At 40.6% G+C, this 16,421-nt stretch overlaps 1 protein-coding gene across 1 annotated transcript; it reads right to left on the reverse strand.

Annotated features, from left to right (window-relative positions):
- Positions 1 to 1,142: 1,142 nt before the first annotated feature.
- LOC106588498 (NLR family CARD domain-containing protein 3) lies at positions 1,143 to 9,514 on the reverse strand. Its single transcript, XM_045709670.1, has 10 exons — positions 9,429 to 9,514; positions 6,661 to 6,787; positions 6,297 to 6,413; positions 5,908 to 6,021; positions 5,643 to 5,756; positions 5,359 to 5,472; positions 5,114 to 5,198; positions 4,769 to 4,997; positions 1,792 to 3,580; positions 1,143 to 1,537 (listed from the first exon to the last, which is right to left on the reverse strand). Exons 2-10 carry the CDS (start codon positions 6,780 to 6,782, stop codon positions 1,333 to 1,335), a joined length of 2,889 nt encoding a protein of 962 aa, XP_045565626.1. The 5' UTR covers positions 6,783 to 6,787; positions 9,429 to 9,514; the 3' UTR covers positions 1,143 to 1,332.
- Between the last annotated feature and the right edge of the window lie 6,907 nt (positions 9,515 to 16,421).

A 16,421-nucleotide genomic window follows, 5' to 3' on the forward strand; every position in this document is an offset into this window, starting at 1 on the left:
GTTTTGTCACCAAAGCCCCATATACTACCCACCACTGCGACCTGTACGCTCTCGTTGGCTGGCCTTCGCTTCATAATCGTCGCCAAACACATTGGCTCCAGGTCATCTACAAGACCCTGCTAGGTAAAGTCCCCCCTTATCTCCGCTCACTGGTCACCATAGCAGCACCCACCTGTAGCACGCGCTCCAGCAGGTATATCTCTCTGGTCACCCCTAAAGCCAACTCCTCCTTTGGTCGTCTCTCCTTCCAGTTCTCTGCTGCCAATGACTGGAACGAACTACAAAAATCTCTGAAACTGGAAACACTTATCTCCCTCACTAGCTTTAAGCACCAGCTGTCAGAGCAGCTCACAGATCACTGCACCTGTACATAGCCCATCTATAATTTAGCCCAAACCACTACCTCTTCCCCTACTGTATTTATTTATTTTATTTATTTTGCTCCTTTGCACCATATTATTTATATTTTATCTCTGAACTTTCTTCAAACTACAAATCTACCATTCCAGTGTTTTTCTTGCTATACTTTATTTACTTTGCCACCATGGCATTTTTTTGCCTTTACCTCCCTTATCTCACATCATTTGCTCACATTGTATATAGTCTTATTTTTTTATATTTTTTTCTACTGCATCATTGATTGTATGTTGTTTTACTCCATGTGTAACTCTGTGTTTTTGTATGTTGTCGAACTGCTTTGCTTTATCTTGGCCAGGTCGCAATTGTAAATGAGAACTTGTTCTCAACTTGCCTACCTGGTTAAATGAAGGTGAAATAAAATAAATAAAAACAAAACATGCTAACCTCAGACATTTGTGCCTCTGTAACTTTGTCATACATCATTAATCATTATTCATTCATGTTTATCCATAATCATGGTAGCATCCACATGAATGTAGAAGTGTTCAGAACATCTTACATTCTTAATCACAATAAAAGTGACACAAGACATTATTCACCATTCGGTTTCTATTCGGCAAAACATAATCCAAAACACAACCAAAACAAACTGCAAATGCATCCAACAAGTTTGTAGTCACAAGCTTGATATAATCACCAAGTGCAAGGAATATGAGATTAAATACTACACATTTGACTACTTTAATATACCAAACGTGAATTTGGCCAAATACTTATGACATCTTCAAATGGGGGGAGATACATAATAAAGTTATTTTATGCCTAAATGGTAAGATAGATATGTCTGAAATGCCCCTAAAAGAAAGTGTTATTCTGTACTGTTGCCTAATATCTTAAATCCAAAATGCTGGAGCATAGAGACAAATTAAAAATGTAAGCCTGGTAAACACATGTGGATCCAGTGAACAGTTATCACATGTTGACTAAAAATAGGAATACTGACCTCAGAGTCTCCAGTTTACATTGTGGATTCTGCAGTCCAGCAGAGAGCATCCTCACTCCTGAATCATTCAGGTCATTGTTACTCAGATCCAGCTCTCTCAGGTGTGAGGGGTTTGACTTCAGGGCTGAGGCCAGAGAAGCACAACCTTCCTCTGTGACTCCACAGTCGGACAGCCTGACAGAGAGATCATCATGATTTCACATCGACAGTGTTAATTTAACATGAGTAGTGTAGAAGTAGAAAGGCATTTGGGTTATTCTCTCGACATATAGATTCATCTTCCGTCTCCTAGAATTGTATGGTCATATTGTTACACTGATGCGAACATCAATGTATTATTCCATAGGTTGTTCAATAGTGCATATTTTTTTCTAAATAGAATATTTTATGATTAATACTTAAATGTCATTGTACCAATATGTACTCACAGGGCTACTCGGGAGGCTTTGACCACTGGCAGCAGCCTCAGAAGACCTTCCTCTGATTTGGAGTATTTCTTCAGGTCAAACACCTCCAGCTCCTCTTCTGAAGTCATCAACACAAAGGCCAAAGCTGACCACAGTGCAGGTGAGAGTTTTTCATTGGAGACATTTCCTGAGCTCAGGTAGCTTTGGATCTCCTTCACTAGAGAATGGTCATTCAGTTCTTTCACACAGTGGAACAGATTGATGCACCTCTCTGGAGAGGGATTCTCCCTGATCTTCTCCTTGATGTACATGACTGTTTCTTCATGGCTCTGTGGGCTGCTTCTTGTCTTTGTCAGTAGACCTCGTAAGTGCTTATGATTTGACTCCAGTGAGAGGCCCAGAAGGAAGCGGAGGAAAAGATCAAGGTGTCCACCCTCACTCTCCAAGGCTTTATCCACAGCACTCTTGTGGAAGTCAATTGCAGGTACCGGTATGTTTCTGAACAGAAATTTTTGGAAGATGAACTGTGGTTTGGCTATTAGATTCTCATTGTCATTGCTGAATCTGAGAAACACATATACAGCAGCCAGAAACTCCTGAATGCTCAGATGCACAAAGCAGAACACCTTGTCCTGGTACAGCACACACTCCTCTCTGAAAATCTGTGTGCACAATCCTGAGTACACTGAGGCTTCACTGACATCAATGCCACACTCTTTCAGGTCTTCTTCATAGAAAATTAGATTGCCTTTCACAAGCTGTTGAAAAGCCAGTTTTCCCAGTGACAGAATGCTTGTTTTATTCGAGTGTGGACTTGTCTCTTCTTTCGCAAGATACTTTTCATTTGTCTGTTTGATCTGAAATACCAGGAAGTGTGTGCACATCCCAGTTAGAGTCTGAGGCAACTCTCTCCCTTCTTCACCCATTTTCTCCAAAACTGTGGCCGAGATCCAACAGAAGACTGGTATGTGGCACATAATGTAGAGGCTCCTTGATGACTTCATGTGTGAGATGATTCTACTGGCCAGGTTCTCATCACTAAATCTCTTTCTAAAGTACTCCTCTTTTTGTGGATCATTAAACCCTCGCACCTCTGTAACCTGGTCAACACATCCTGAAGGGATCTGATTGGCTGCTGCAGGTCGAGTAGTTATCCAGAGAAGAGCAGAGGGCAGCAGATTTCCCTTGATGAGGTTTGTCAGCAGCATATCCACTGAGGTCGACTCTGTGACATCACAACAGCTCTTGTTCCTCTTGAAGTCTAGGGGCAGTCGGCACTCATCCAGACCATCAAAGATGAACAGAACTTTGTACTTGTCATAGTTGGAGATTCTTGATTCTTTTGTTTCCATTGAGAAGTGATTGAGAAGTTCAAACAAACTGTGTTTTTCCCCTTTCATCAAATTCAGCTCCCGAAAAGGAAGTGAAAATACGAATTGGACATCCTGATTTGCTTTTCCTTCAGCCCAGTCCAGAATGAACTTCTGCACAGAGACTGTTTTTCCAATGCCGGCGACTCCCTTTGTCAGCACAGTTCTGATAGGTGTGTCTTGTCCAGGTAAGGGTTTGAAGATGTCATTACATTTGATTGCCGTCTCTGGTCTTGCTTGTTTCCTGGTTGTTGTCTCTATTTGTCTTACCTCATGTTCATTATTGACCTCTCCATTTCCACCCTTTGTGATGTAGAGCTCTGTGTAGATCTTATTGAGAAGTGTTGGGTTCCCTTGCTTAGCAATACCCTCAAATACACTTTGATATTTCGTCTTTAGATTAGATTTGAGTTCCCGTTGGCAAATCAAAGCAAGCTCACCTGAATAAACAAGAAGCACAGAGGATATTCAAAATTGGAAGAATGGAGTTAAACATACATATGTTTGGTCAAAACAAAACAAATCCCGGAGATCCCACTCTGTAACTTTCTGTGTCAGTTAAACACAGTCCATAGAACAACATATTAAAATATGAGAAGAATTGAAGGGGGTATATTTGAATTTTCATACTTCCCGAAATCATATAATAAATGTACATTTACATCTTGCATAATGAAATGTTTTACTCATTTTAGAACACACAATGAGGTTTCAAATGACATCTTGTGCCACATATAGATCAACAGTTATGGTGTATTGCAATGCTCCTGGGTAGGGCCAAAATGTAATAAATATGCCAACTTTGATTCATTCTTTCGCAAATATGCTTTTAAATACAAATATAAAATATATGTCAACAATCCTTCCTCCAAAGGACCATTCTATGGATTACATTTCATGACCAACCAAAAAATCACAGCCCGTGAGGAATCACCCACATACAGTGTCTTTGCTTACATGAAGTAACCTGCTTAATGCTTACACATATATAACGTTAAAAGGTCTGAAATATACAAGTGTTTTCCATCACTCTGTACTTCAGATCACACAGGACACAGTTCTCAGAGGTCTCGTGACAAACTGGCACAAACTCTGTGTCCGGACACCATGGAGATAGAAGTCGCAGAACTCTCAATAAGTCTCACTGTTCTTGTCATTGTTTAATTGAAAGTTGTATCAGCTTCTTATCAACCAGCATTTGTAATGATGCATATACATAATTGAGAATGTGTATATGAACTTGAATGAAGAAACATCCTTTTGTACTATGCATTTGCTACTACGCCCTTGCATCTAAGATGTAACTTGCTCTTGTATCTTGCATATTGAATGTAAATACATGCATCCAAAAAAATTCCGGATGAAATTTGTTACTTTGGCCCAGCATGGCCTCGAGTCTCCTCTTTCACCTGCCAAGTCAACTTATCGAGATGACAGGTCTACATAGGATTGTGTTATAAATTTGTCAAATCTAATCATATCCCCTCTTAACTGCATGTATAAATGCATGAATGTTTTCTTTATAAGTTAAATTAATGCACACAACACATAATTGAGTTATTATGCTATGTACAGGTTTTCTACATTCTATAATGGACCAATCAACAGTAAAGGCAGACGGCTCTTACTTTTCTCCAGTGTGTCAGCAAGCTCCTTCTGGTTCATGTTCCTCAGGACGTGAAGTGTAATCTTCAGAGCCCCCTCTCTGGCACTGCACTCCTGCTTCTCATCTTCAGCATCCACCACTTCCTCATCCACCCGCTGACTCTCAAAGCCTTCATGGAGATCTGAACTCAGCATTGTCTTGAACCTCTTCAGCTCTTTCTTCACTAATGTCATGATATTCTGTTCAAGCAACTGAAATAGACAAACTGAAGAAGTTCATATCAGAATCAAATCACACATTTCACATTACAAATGCATGAATGACTGACCAATCAACTTTACAAAATGTATATAATAGGACCACATACACTGAATATGGAGGACAGGTCTGTTTGATGAGTCTGTGTAGACTGACCACTGAGAATCTCTGATTCTGATATCTCCTGTTGGTCTCTGTGGACAAAACATGAGCTTACATCTGTACATTTAACATGCACACAGAAGCAATAATACATAAGAGGGTATGCATTAAATAATTGCAACGATGTGATGTGGTCAAGACTCGTACTGTCAGCATATCATTACATGAATCTGTAAAACAATGATATCTCACATTTGTTCAAAGGAAACAACTCCATCTCTGAACCTAAAAGGTGGATCCATAGACTGGTCACTCTTCATAGACACACAGCTGGGTGCCGTGATGGCTGGTCTCTCCTGCTGGACCCTGACAAAAATACAAAGAGACCAAAGCAACTTTAATACAGTAAAACTTTGGTAGTAGTAGCTGTAGCAAAATACTCCAATGAGCAACAATAAATCAGTAGTGTTTTTAACACAATGACAAAGTTGACATTTTGACCAAATTAACATCACCCAAGTAATATTGGTTCTTACCTTTCTACAGTAGAAATGTTTTCCTCTTTAAATGTGAGAGGTGGTTCCATAGACAGGTCATTCTTCATGGACACGCAACTGGGCACAGGTGAGTCTAGTCTCTGCTGCTTTAACCTGCCAAAAGCACAAAGAAACCAGTCAGTTTGTTGTACTCACAGAGACTCATCTGGTTGGCAGGAAACATCAAGAAAAAGGACAATCAGTATGAAATAGAAAATGTCACGTTCATTCTCCGTCTTCTGTATGTTCTATTAATAAAACACACAGTTGTTCAATGGAAACTTCTCCTTCTCTGAACATGATAGGTGGATTCATAGATTTGTCACTCTTCATGGACACACAGCTGGGTACAGGGGAGGCTGGTCTCGGATGTTCGATCCTGACAAAAGCACAAAACTCCTCATTCTTCAATCAGAAGTACAACATGGAACATAACTATAAAAAACACAGAGATATTTTGTTGCATTTTCTCTCTCTTCGTTCTAGTTCACTTTTATAGTTCTATCTGTTCTCTTAACACGTATGGACCCCAAACTTAATCCAGCATCTGACCAATTACACAAGACTTGAGTTCTGGGTTAGAGTGTTGTAGACTAATTGACCAAGTTGACATTTTGGACAAATTGACATTGACCAAGTCCAATGGCTTCTTGCCTTTTTTCAGTAGAAAGGTTTCCCTCTTTAAACGTGAGAGGTAGATCCATAGATTGGTCACATTTCATGGACACACAGCTGCATACAGGGGAGTTGGGTCTCTCCTGATGGATTGGGCTTTAACACAACAGAGACATACCTTCAGTCTGTAATATATTTTGCCTAACGAAAATGTGAAACAATTTTGTCACTCTTTAAATTGCACACGCATGCACACACACACACACACACACACACACACACACACACACACACACACACACACACACACACACACACACACACACACACACACACACACACACACACACACACACACACACACACACACACACACACACACACACACACGCACATGTCCTACCTCGTAGCTTTAGTGTCATGTACCCCAGAGAGACTAATGTTAGAGGCAGTGCCCCCCTCCTCCCTGTCCCCAGAGAGACTCATTTTAGAGGCAGTGCCCCACTCCCCTCCTCTGTAGGTCATCAGACCTACAGTAGAAAACACACAATGGAGAGTGACACACACTTCCTGGATCAAAACTCATACTGTAAAGACTACAGAGACACAATGTCTGGATCAGAACCAAACAGAAAATAATGACACATATTACCTTGAGCAAACCAATACCCATCAAATAAAAACAAACATGGACAGAAATCGTGTTTTGTTTTTGCTCTTCAACTATCAGCCAATTTACTGATAACCAAGAACAACTGATTCACTTCCTTTTTGAAAAAATGTTAGACTGAGTAACTAAACTGAAGTAGCAGCACTTACTTCAACATCCATGTATTCATTCTCTCCGCTAGTAGATACACAGACTTCCAGTCATTGCGCTAATGCTAGTTAGCATTGGCTTGCGAAACTACCTCCCTTCATTTATTGATTTATTTATTTAACCTTTATTTAGCTAGGCAAGTCAGTTAAGAACAAATTCTTATTTACAATGACAGCCTAGGAACTGTGGGTTAACTGCCTTGTTCAGGGACAGAACAACAGATTTTTACCTTGTCAGCTCAGGGCTGTTGGTCTTAGTTCTTAATGGGGCATGCTTATTTAAGATGGCGAGGAAAGCACTTTTGAAGAGTAACCAGGCATCTTCTACTGACGGGATGTGGTCAATATCCTTCCAGGATACCTGGGCCAAGTTGATTTGAAAGGCCTGCTCGCTGAAGTGTTTTAGGGAGCGTTTGACAGTGATGAGGAGTGGTCAGTAGACCACGGACCCATTACGCACGCAAGCAATGAGGCAGTGATCGCTGAGATCCTGGTTGAAGACAGCAGACGTGTATTTAGAGGGCAAGTTGGTCAGGATGATATCTAAGAAGGTGCCCATGGTTACGGATTTAGGGTTGTACCTGGTAGGTTCATTGATAATTTGTGTGAGATTGAGGGCATCTAGCTTAGATTGTAGGACAGCTGGGGTGTTAAAACCTGTTAAGGACAGACGTTCCGCTAGTGGAACGCCGTTCCGCCTGCGGAACCCCTAGCCAATAGCCAATGGCATCGCACAACGCGAAATACAAAACCAACTAAAATACCACAATTCAATTTTCTCAAACAATCAACTATTTTACACCATTTTAAAGACAAGACTCTCGTTAATCTAATCACATTGTCAGATTTCAAAAAGGCTTTACAGCGAAAGCAAAACATTAGATTATGTCAGGAGAGTACCCTGCCAAAAATAATCACACAGCCATTTTCAAAGCAAGCATATGTCACAAAAACCAAAACCACAGCTAAATGCAGCACTAACCTTTGATGATCTTCATCAGATGACACTCCTAGGACATTATGTTATATAATACATGCATGTTTTGTTCAATCAAGTTCATATTTATATCAAAAAACAGCTTTTTACATTAGCATGTGATGTTCAGAACTAGCATACCCACCGCAAACTTCCGGCGAATTTACTACATTACTCACGATAAACGTTGACAAAATACATAACAATCATTTTAAGAATTATAGATACAGAACTCCTTTATACAATCGCGGTGTCAGATTTTAATATAGCTTTTCGGCGAAAGCACATTTTGCAATATTCTGAGTAGATAGCTCGGCCATCACAGGCTAGCTAATTTGACACCCACCAAGTTTGGTGCTGACTAAACTCAGAATTACTATAAGAAAAATTGGATTACCTTTGCTGTTCTTCTTCAGAATGCACTCCCAGGACTTCTACTTCAACAACAAATGTTGTTTTGGTTCGAAATAATCCATAGTTGTATTGAAATAGCTCCGTTTTGTTCGTGCGTTGAGGTCACTATCCGAAGGGTGATGCGCGGGCGCATTTCGTGACAAAAAAATTCAAAATATTCCATTACCGTACTTCGAAGCATGTCAAACGCTGTTTAAAATCAATTTTTATGCTATTTTTCTCGTAAAATAGCGATAATATTCCAACCGGGCGACGTTGTATTCATTCAAAGACTGAAAGAAAAACATGGAGTCATCTTGTGGACACGCATCTCTAGTGTTATTGTTCCCTGCCTGACCACTCACTAAAACTCCTGGAAAACCTAGGCGTTGAGTGACGATGAGACAGGTTTTGTCTCTAGAGGCACCATTTAAGCCAGGTGAGGTCACCGCATGTGTGGGGGGTGGAACAAAAGGACTAGCTAAGGCATATAGAGCGTATTTTGAACACAGACAAACCTTGTATAAAATATGTTCAATTTGTACCTTTAAAACAATGTTAGATCTTCAACGTTATATCCCCATCAGATACCCTTTGGTCTCCCATCCAGTTTTAACCAAGCCCTGCTTAACTGTGATATTTGTCACTGACTATTACCAATGTGCTATTGTGAGAATGATTGTTGAGAGATCTCCATTTAATAACAAAAATATTTACTGTAGCTATCAAAGTCATTCCACAAAGAGTAGGTTTAGCAAAGCAAATTAAATGTGACCATACTTTATCACTCATGCTGTATATCATCAATCATGCTATTTAGGCCTATATAGCATTTGCAGCTATTGTCATCAACAGCTATTGCTTAAATTAAACACAGAATTAAACTAAAAATAGACCATACAAATGTAATGATATTTAGTGATGTTAAATTGTGTTTGGTTGTCAACGGAACCAAATATTAACATTTGAAGGAGATTACTTACTTTATTATTTTCTTCTCTCACGATAATTTTTTCTCTATCCTCTCAAAATGGAACCTGAATAAGAACAAATGTACTTTCAGTTTAAGCTCACCTGTCTTCCCACCCCACCCTGATAAAAGAGTGTTGTATTGATATCAAACATTAGATGGCAGTAAACACCTGTTCTAACTAGACTTTTTTTTGTAATTTATTTTTCTTTATTTTTGCAGTTAAATCTGTATACATACAAGAAGTATACAAACAGACAATGATAACATATGCTAGGGGTACAACTAATTACAGATTATACAAAGACCTTAAAAGATACACACGTATTGATTGTTTTAACAGCTTTCTTATTAGTATAATGTAGAATGGTCTTAATGTATTGCTCTAATTCCTTATAGAAAACATGGAAGGGTGGTTTTTAATTAGTGAATTCACATTTATGAATATTACATTTTTCTATTAGCACAATTAGATTTATGATGTAAAATATTTTTTCTTTATCCTTATTATAGTTAAGGTAACCGAGCAGCACATCCTCCCATAAAAAAAAAAAGTAATCAAGAATATTAACAATGATAAAACTATGAATATCTTGCCATATTTTCTTTACATGTAGACAATGCCAAAACAATTGCAAAACTGTTTCTGGACGCTCAACACAAAAAGTACACTTACTGTTAATGTCTTTTTTGAGTTTCTTCAGGTAATGATTAACAGGGTAATACCTATGGATCATTCTGAAAGTGACCTCTTTGACTTTATTAACAAGCAGGCATTTGTGTGGTAATAACCAGACATTTTTCAACAAATATCATTGATGAATGTATTCCAGTAAGTTGTGACATAAGGAATGGAAACAATGAAATAAAGCACGTATAGATCTGTTGTTCTGAGGGAGCAAGGAGAAACACATTTTTCCTATTGCAGAGTCAACTGGATTAAGCGAGGGTAGGTCAAGAAGGTGAGGTCTGGTTACACCTCTAAACAACATGAGAATTCCAGATGAAATAGCATCAAAGACTATGACAAACTCTCTAGGTGTAACAAGGATATTGTAACAAGATAATGGTCTCTCTTCCACCCGTTACGGGGTCTGAGACGCCGAAGCCTCCCACCATTAGCTCTGACAAATTGAAAACCCTAGTCATTGGCGACTCCATTAACCGCAGTATTAGACTTAAAACGAATCATCCAGCGATCATACAAGGTTTACCAGGGGGCAGGGCTACCTCCGTTAAGGCTAATCTGAAGATGGTCCTGGCTAATGCTAAAACTGGCGAGTGTAGAGAGTATAGGGATATTGTTATCCACGTCGGCACCAACGATGTTAGGATGAAACAGTCAGAGGTCACCAAGCGCAACATAGCTTCAGCGTGTAAACCAGCTAGAAAGATGTGTCTGCATCGAGTAATTGTCTCTGCCCCCCTCCCAGTTAGGGGGAGGGATGAGCTCTACAGCAGAGTCTCACAACTCAATCGCTGGTTGAAAACTGTTTAATGCCCCTCCCAAAATATAGAATTTGTAGATAATTGGCCCTCTTTCTGGGACTCACCCACAAGCAGGACCAAGCCTGGCCTGTTGAGGAGTGACGGACTCCATCCTAGCTGGAGGGGTGCTCTCATCTTATCTACGAACATAGACAGGGCTCTAACTCCCCTAGCTCCACAATGAGATAGGGTGCAGGCCAGGCAGCAGGCTGTTAGCCAGCCTGCTAGTTTTGTGGAGTCTGCCACTAGCACAGTCAGTGTAGTCAGCTCAGCTATCCCCATTGAGATCGTGTCTGTGCCTCGACCTAGGTTGGGCAACACTAAACATGGCGGTGTTCGCCTTAGCAATCTCACTGGAATAAAGACCTCCTCCATTCCTGTCATTATTGAAAGAGATTGTGATATCTCACATCTCAAAATAGGGCTACTTAATGTTAGATCCCTCACTTCCAAGGCAGTTATAGTCAATGAACTAATCACTGATCATAATCTTGATGTGATTGGCCTGACTGAAACATGGCTTAAGCCTGATGAATTTACTGTGTTAAATGAGGCCTCACCTCCTGGTTACACTAGTGACCATATCCCCCGCACATCCCCGCGCATTCCTAACATTTACGATAGCAAATGTCCATTTACCAAAAAAAACGGCATTTTCGTCTTTTGAGCTTCTAATCATGAAATCTATGCAGCCTACTCAATCACTTTTTATAGCTACTGTTTACAGGCCTCCTGGGCCTTATACAGCGTTCCTCACTGAGTTCCCGGAATTCCTATCGGACCTTGTAGTCATGGCAGATAATATTCAAATTTTTGGTGACTTTAATATTATTCACATGGAAAAGTGCACAGACCCACTCCAAAAGGCTTTCGGAGCCATCATCAACTCAGTGGGTTTTGTCCAACATGTCTCCGGACCTACTCACTGCCACAGTCATACTCTGGACCTAGTTTTGTCCTGTGGAATAAATGTTGTGGATCTTAATGTTTTTTCTCATAATCCTGGTCAATCGGACCACAATTTTATTATGTTTGCAATCGCAACAAATGATCTGCTCAGACCCCAACCAAGGATCATCAAAAGTTGTGCCATAAATTCTCGGACAACCCAAAGATTCCTAGATGCCCTTCCAGACTCCCTCCACCTAAGGACATCAGATGACAAAAAATCAGTTAACGACCTAACTGGGGAACTCAATTTAACCTTGTGCAATACGCTAGATGCAGTCGCACCCCTAAAAACAAAAAACATTTGTCATAAGAAACTAGCTCCCTGGTATACAGAAAATACCCGAGCTCTGAAGCAAGCTTCCAGAAAATGGGAACGGAAATGGCACTACACCAAACTGGAAGTCTTCCGACTAGCTTGGAAAGACAATACTGTGTAGTATCGAAGAGCCCTCACTGCTGATCGATCATCCTATTTTTCCAACTTAATTGAGGAAAAGAACAATCCAAAGTTTATTTTTGATACTGTTGCAAAGCTAACTAAAAAGCAGCATTCCCCAAGAGAGGATGGCTTTCACTTCAGCAGTGATAAATTCATGAACTTCTTTGAGGAAAAGATCATGATCATTAGAAAGCAAATTACGGACTCCTCTTTAAATCTGCGTATTCCTCCAAAGCTCCGTTGTCCTGAGTCTGCACAACCCTGCCAGGACCTAGGATTAAGGGAGACACTCAAGTTTTTTAGTATCATATCTCTTGACACATTGATGAAAATAATCATGGCCTCTAAACCTTCAAGCTGCGTACTGGACCATATTCCAACTAAACTACTGAAAGAGCTGCTTCCTGTGCTTGGCCCTCCTATGTTAAACATAATGAACGTCTCTCTATCCACCGGATGTGTACCAAACTCACTAAAAGTGGCAGTAATAAAGCCTCTCTTGAAAAAGCCAAACCTTGACGCAGAAAATATTTTTAAAACTATTGGCCTATATCGAATCTCCCATTCCTCTCAAAAATGTTAGAAAAAGCTGTTGCGCAGCAACTCACTGCCTTCCTGAAGACAAACAATGTATACGAAACGCTTCAGTCTGGTTTTACACCCCATCATAGCACTGAGACTGCACTTGTGAAAGTGATAAATTACCTTTTAATGGCGTCAGACCGAGGCTCTGCATCTGTCCTCGTGCTCCTAGACCTTAGTGCTGCTTTGATACCATCGATCACCATATTCTTTTGGAGGGATTGGAAACCCAAATTGGTCTACACGGACAAGTTCTGGCCTGGTTTAGATCTTATCTGTTGGAAAGATAACAGTTTGTCTCTGTGGATGGTTTGTCCTCTGACAAATCAACTGTAAATGTTGGTGTTCCTCAAGGCTCCGTTTTAGGACCACTATTGTTTTCACTATATATTTTACCTCTTGGTGATGTCATTCGGAAACATAATGTTAACTTTCACTGCTATGCGGATGACACACAGCTGTACATTTCGATGAAACATGGCGAAGCCCCAAAATTGCCCTCCCTGGAAGCCTGTTAAAAAGCTTTTGTTATTTTATGGCAAAAACAAGACTACTATTTTTGCTCCAAAATTGTGCGTCTCTCTTACTGTGTACAATGTTTCAATCCCTCAAAATAAATCAAAGCTGTTGATTTATAAGTGGATGGCGGTAAACATTCTACTTTTAACCTCGGACAAAACAGATACGCTTGTTCTAGGTCCCAAGAAACAAAGAGATCTTGTGTTGAATCTGACAGTTAATCTTGATGGTTGTACAGTCGTCTCAAATAAAACTGTGAAGGACCTCAGCATTACTCTGTACCCTGATCTCTCTTTTGACGAACATATCAAGAATGTTTCAAGGACAGCTTTATTCCATCTATGAAATATTACAAAAATCTGAAACTTTCTGTCCAAAGATTATGCAGAAAAATTAATCCATGCTTTTGTCTCTTCTAGGTCATTTTTTAATTTCACCTTTATTTAACTAGGTAGGTTAGTTGAGAACAAGTTCTCGTTTACAACTGCGACCTGGCCAAGATAAAGCAAAGCAGTGCGACACAAACAACAACACAGAGTTACACATGGAATAAACAAGCATACAGTAACACAACAGTAACACAATAACAATAACACAATAGAGAAAAATGTCTATATACAGTGTGTGCAAATGAGGTAAGATAAGGGAGGCAAGGCAATAAATAGGCCATAGTGGCAAAATAATTACAATTCAGCAATTAAACACTGGAGTGATAGATGGGCTGAAGATGAATGTGCAAGTAGAGATACTGGAGTGCAAAGGAGCAAAAAAATAAATAACAGTATGGGGATGGGGTAGTTGGATGGGCTATTTACAGATGGGCTATGTACAGGTGCAGTGATCTGTGGGCTGCTCTGACAGCTGGTGCTTAAAGTTAGTGAGGGAGATATGGGTCTCCAGCTTCAGTGATTTTTGTAATTCGTTCCAGTCATTGGCAGCAGAGAACTGTAAGGAAAGTTGGCCAAAGTAGGAATTGGCTTTGGGGTGACCAGTGAAATATACCTGCTGGAGCGTGTGCTACGGGTGGGTGCTGCTATGGTGACCAATGAGCTGAGATAAGGTGGGGCTTTACCTAGCAAAGACTTATAGATGACCTGGAGCCAGTGGGTTTGGCGACGAATATGAAGTGAGGGCCAGCCAACGAGAGCATACAGGTCGCAGTGGTGGGTAGTATATGGGGCTTTGGTGACAAAACGGATGGCACTGTGATAGACTACATCCAATTTGCTGAGTAGAGTGTTGGAGGCTATTTTGTAAATTACATCGCCAAAGTCAAGGATCGGCAGGATAGTCAGTTTTACGAGGGAATGTTTGGCAGCATGAGTGACGGATACTTTGTTGCGAAATAGGAAGCAGATTCTAGATTTAATTTTGGATTGGAGATGCTAAATGTGAGTCTGGAAGGAGAGTTTACAGTCTAATCAGACACCTAGGTATTTGTAGTTGTCCACATATTCTAAGTCAGAACCGTCCAGAGTAGTGATGCTAGTCGGGCGGGCAGGTGCGGGCAGCGATTGGTTGAAGAGCATGCATTTAGTTTTACTTGCATTTAAGAGTAGTTGGAGGCCACGGAAGGAGAGATGTACAGCATTGAAGCTCATTTGGAGGTTTGTTAATTAACACAGTGTCCAGAGAAGGGCCAGAAGTATACAGAATGGTGTCGTCTGTGTAGAAGTGGATCAGAGAATCAATAGCAGCAAGAGAGACATCATTGACGTGTACAGAGAAAAGAGTCGGCCCGAGAATTAAACCCTCTGGCACCCCCATAGACTGCCAGAGGTCCGGACAACAGGCCCTCCGATTTGACACACTGAACTCTGTCTGAGAAGTAGTTGGTGAACCAGGCGAGGCAGTCGTTTGAGAAACCAAGGCTATTGAGTCTGCCGATAAGAATGTGGTGATTGACAAGAGTCGAAAGCCTTGGTCAGGTCGATGAAGACAGCTGCACAGTATTGTCTCTTATCGATGGCTGTTATGATATCGTTTAGGACCTTGAGCGTGGCTGAGATGCACCCATGACCAGCTCGGAAATCAGATTGCATAGCGGAGAAGGTACGGTGGGATTTGAAATGGTCGGTGATCTGTTTGTTAACTTTGCTTTCGAAACCCTTAGAAAGGCAGGGTAGGATAGATATAGGTCTGTAGCAGTTTGGGTCTAGAGTGTCTACCCCATTGAAGAGGGGGATGACCGCGGTAGCTTTCCAATCTTTGGGGATCTCAGACGATATGAAAGAAAGATTGAACAGACTAGTAACAGGGGTTGCAAGAATTTTGGCTGATAATTTTAGAAAGAGAGGGTCCAGATTGTCTAGCCCTGCTGATTTGTAGGGGTCCAGATTTTGCATCTCTTTCAGAACATCAGCTATCTGGATTTGGGTGAAGAAGAAATGGGGGAGGCTTGGGCAAGTTGCTGTGGGAGGTGCAGTGCTGTTGACCAGGGTAGGGGTGGCCAGGTGGAAAGCATGGCCAGCCGTAGAAAAACGCTTAATTAAATTCTCAATTATTGTGGATTTATCAGTGGTGACAGTGTTTCCTAGCCTCAGTGCAGTGGGCAGCTGGGAGGAAGTGCTTTTATTCTCCATGGACTTTACAGTGTCCCAGAACTTTTTGGAGTTTGTGCTGCAGGATGCAAATTTCTGTTTGAAAAAGCTAGCCTTTGCTTTCCTAACTGCTTAAATACACTTATTAGACAATTATAGGAAACTGATTTTCAGATTTGAAGTGTGTGAATACGTAGACATAATTAGGATTATTGTGTTAATTAGTATTACGTAATAAGGAACTGGCAGTATATCTGTGTGTCTCCCTCTGTTTTCTTCGTACCTCCACTGCACTCATCCCTGAGCTGCTTCTGCTAAGCCTAGCATCCTTTCTCACGGCACTGGTACCAGAAGACCAGGGGACCACACTGCCTGTGCTGAGCTCAGCAACAACTTAGTTGTGAATGAATTAACACATTTATTAGATAAAGAAGAAAAAATATATTTTAGATTTTAGATTCTTCAAAGTAGCCACCCTTTGCCTTGG

Source organism: Salmo salar, chromosome ssa27 (assembly GCF_905237065.1).
Source record: "Salmo salar chromosome ssa27, Ssal_v3.1, whole genome shotgun sequence".
NCBI lineage: Eukaryota > Metazoa > Chordata > Actinopteri > Salmoniformes > Salmonidae > Salmo > Salmo salar.

Bases quoted from the DNA above. Each gene is read 5' to 3' on its own strand.
- LOC106588498 (XM_045709670.1), bottom strand. From the start codon at position 6,782: ATGACCTACAGAGGAGGGGAGTGGGGCACTGCCTCTAAAATGAGTCTC. The intron at 5,473-5,642 runs GTAAGAACCAAT...TATTTTTGTCAG, and splicing joins AACATTTCTACTGTAGAAAG to GGTCCAGCAGGAGAGACCAG. The intron at 3,581-4,768 runs GTAAGAGCCGTC...TTGTTTATTCAG, and splicing joins TGCTGACACACTGGAGAAAA to GTGAGCTTGCTTTGATTTGC.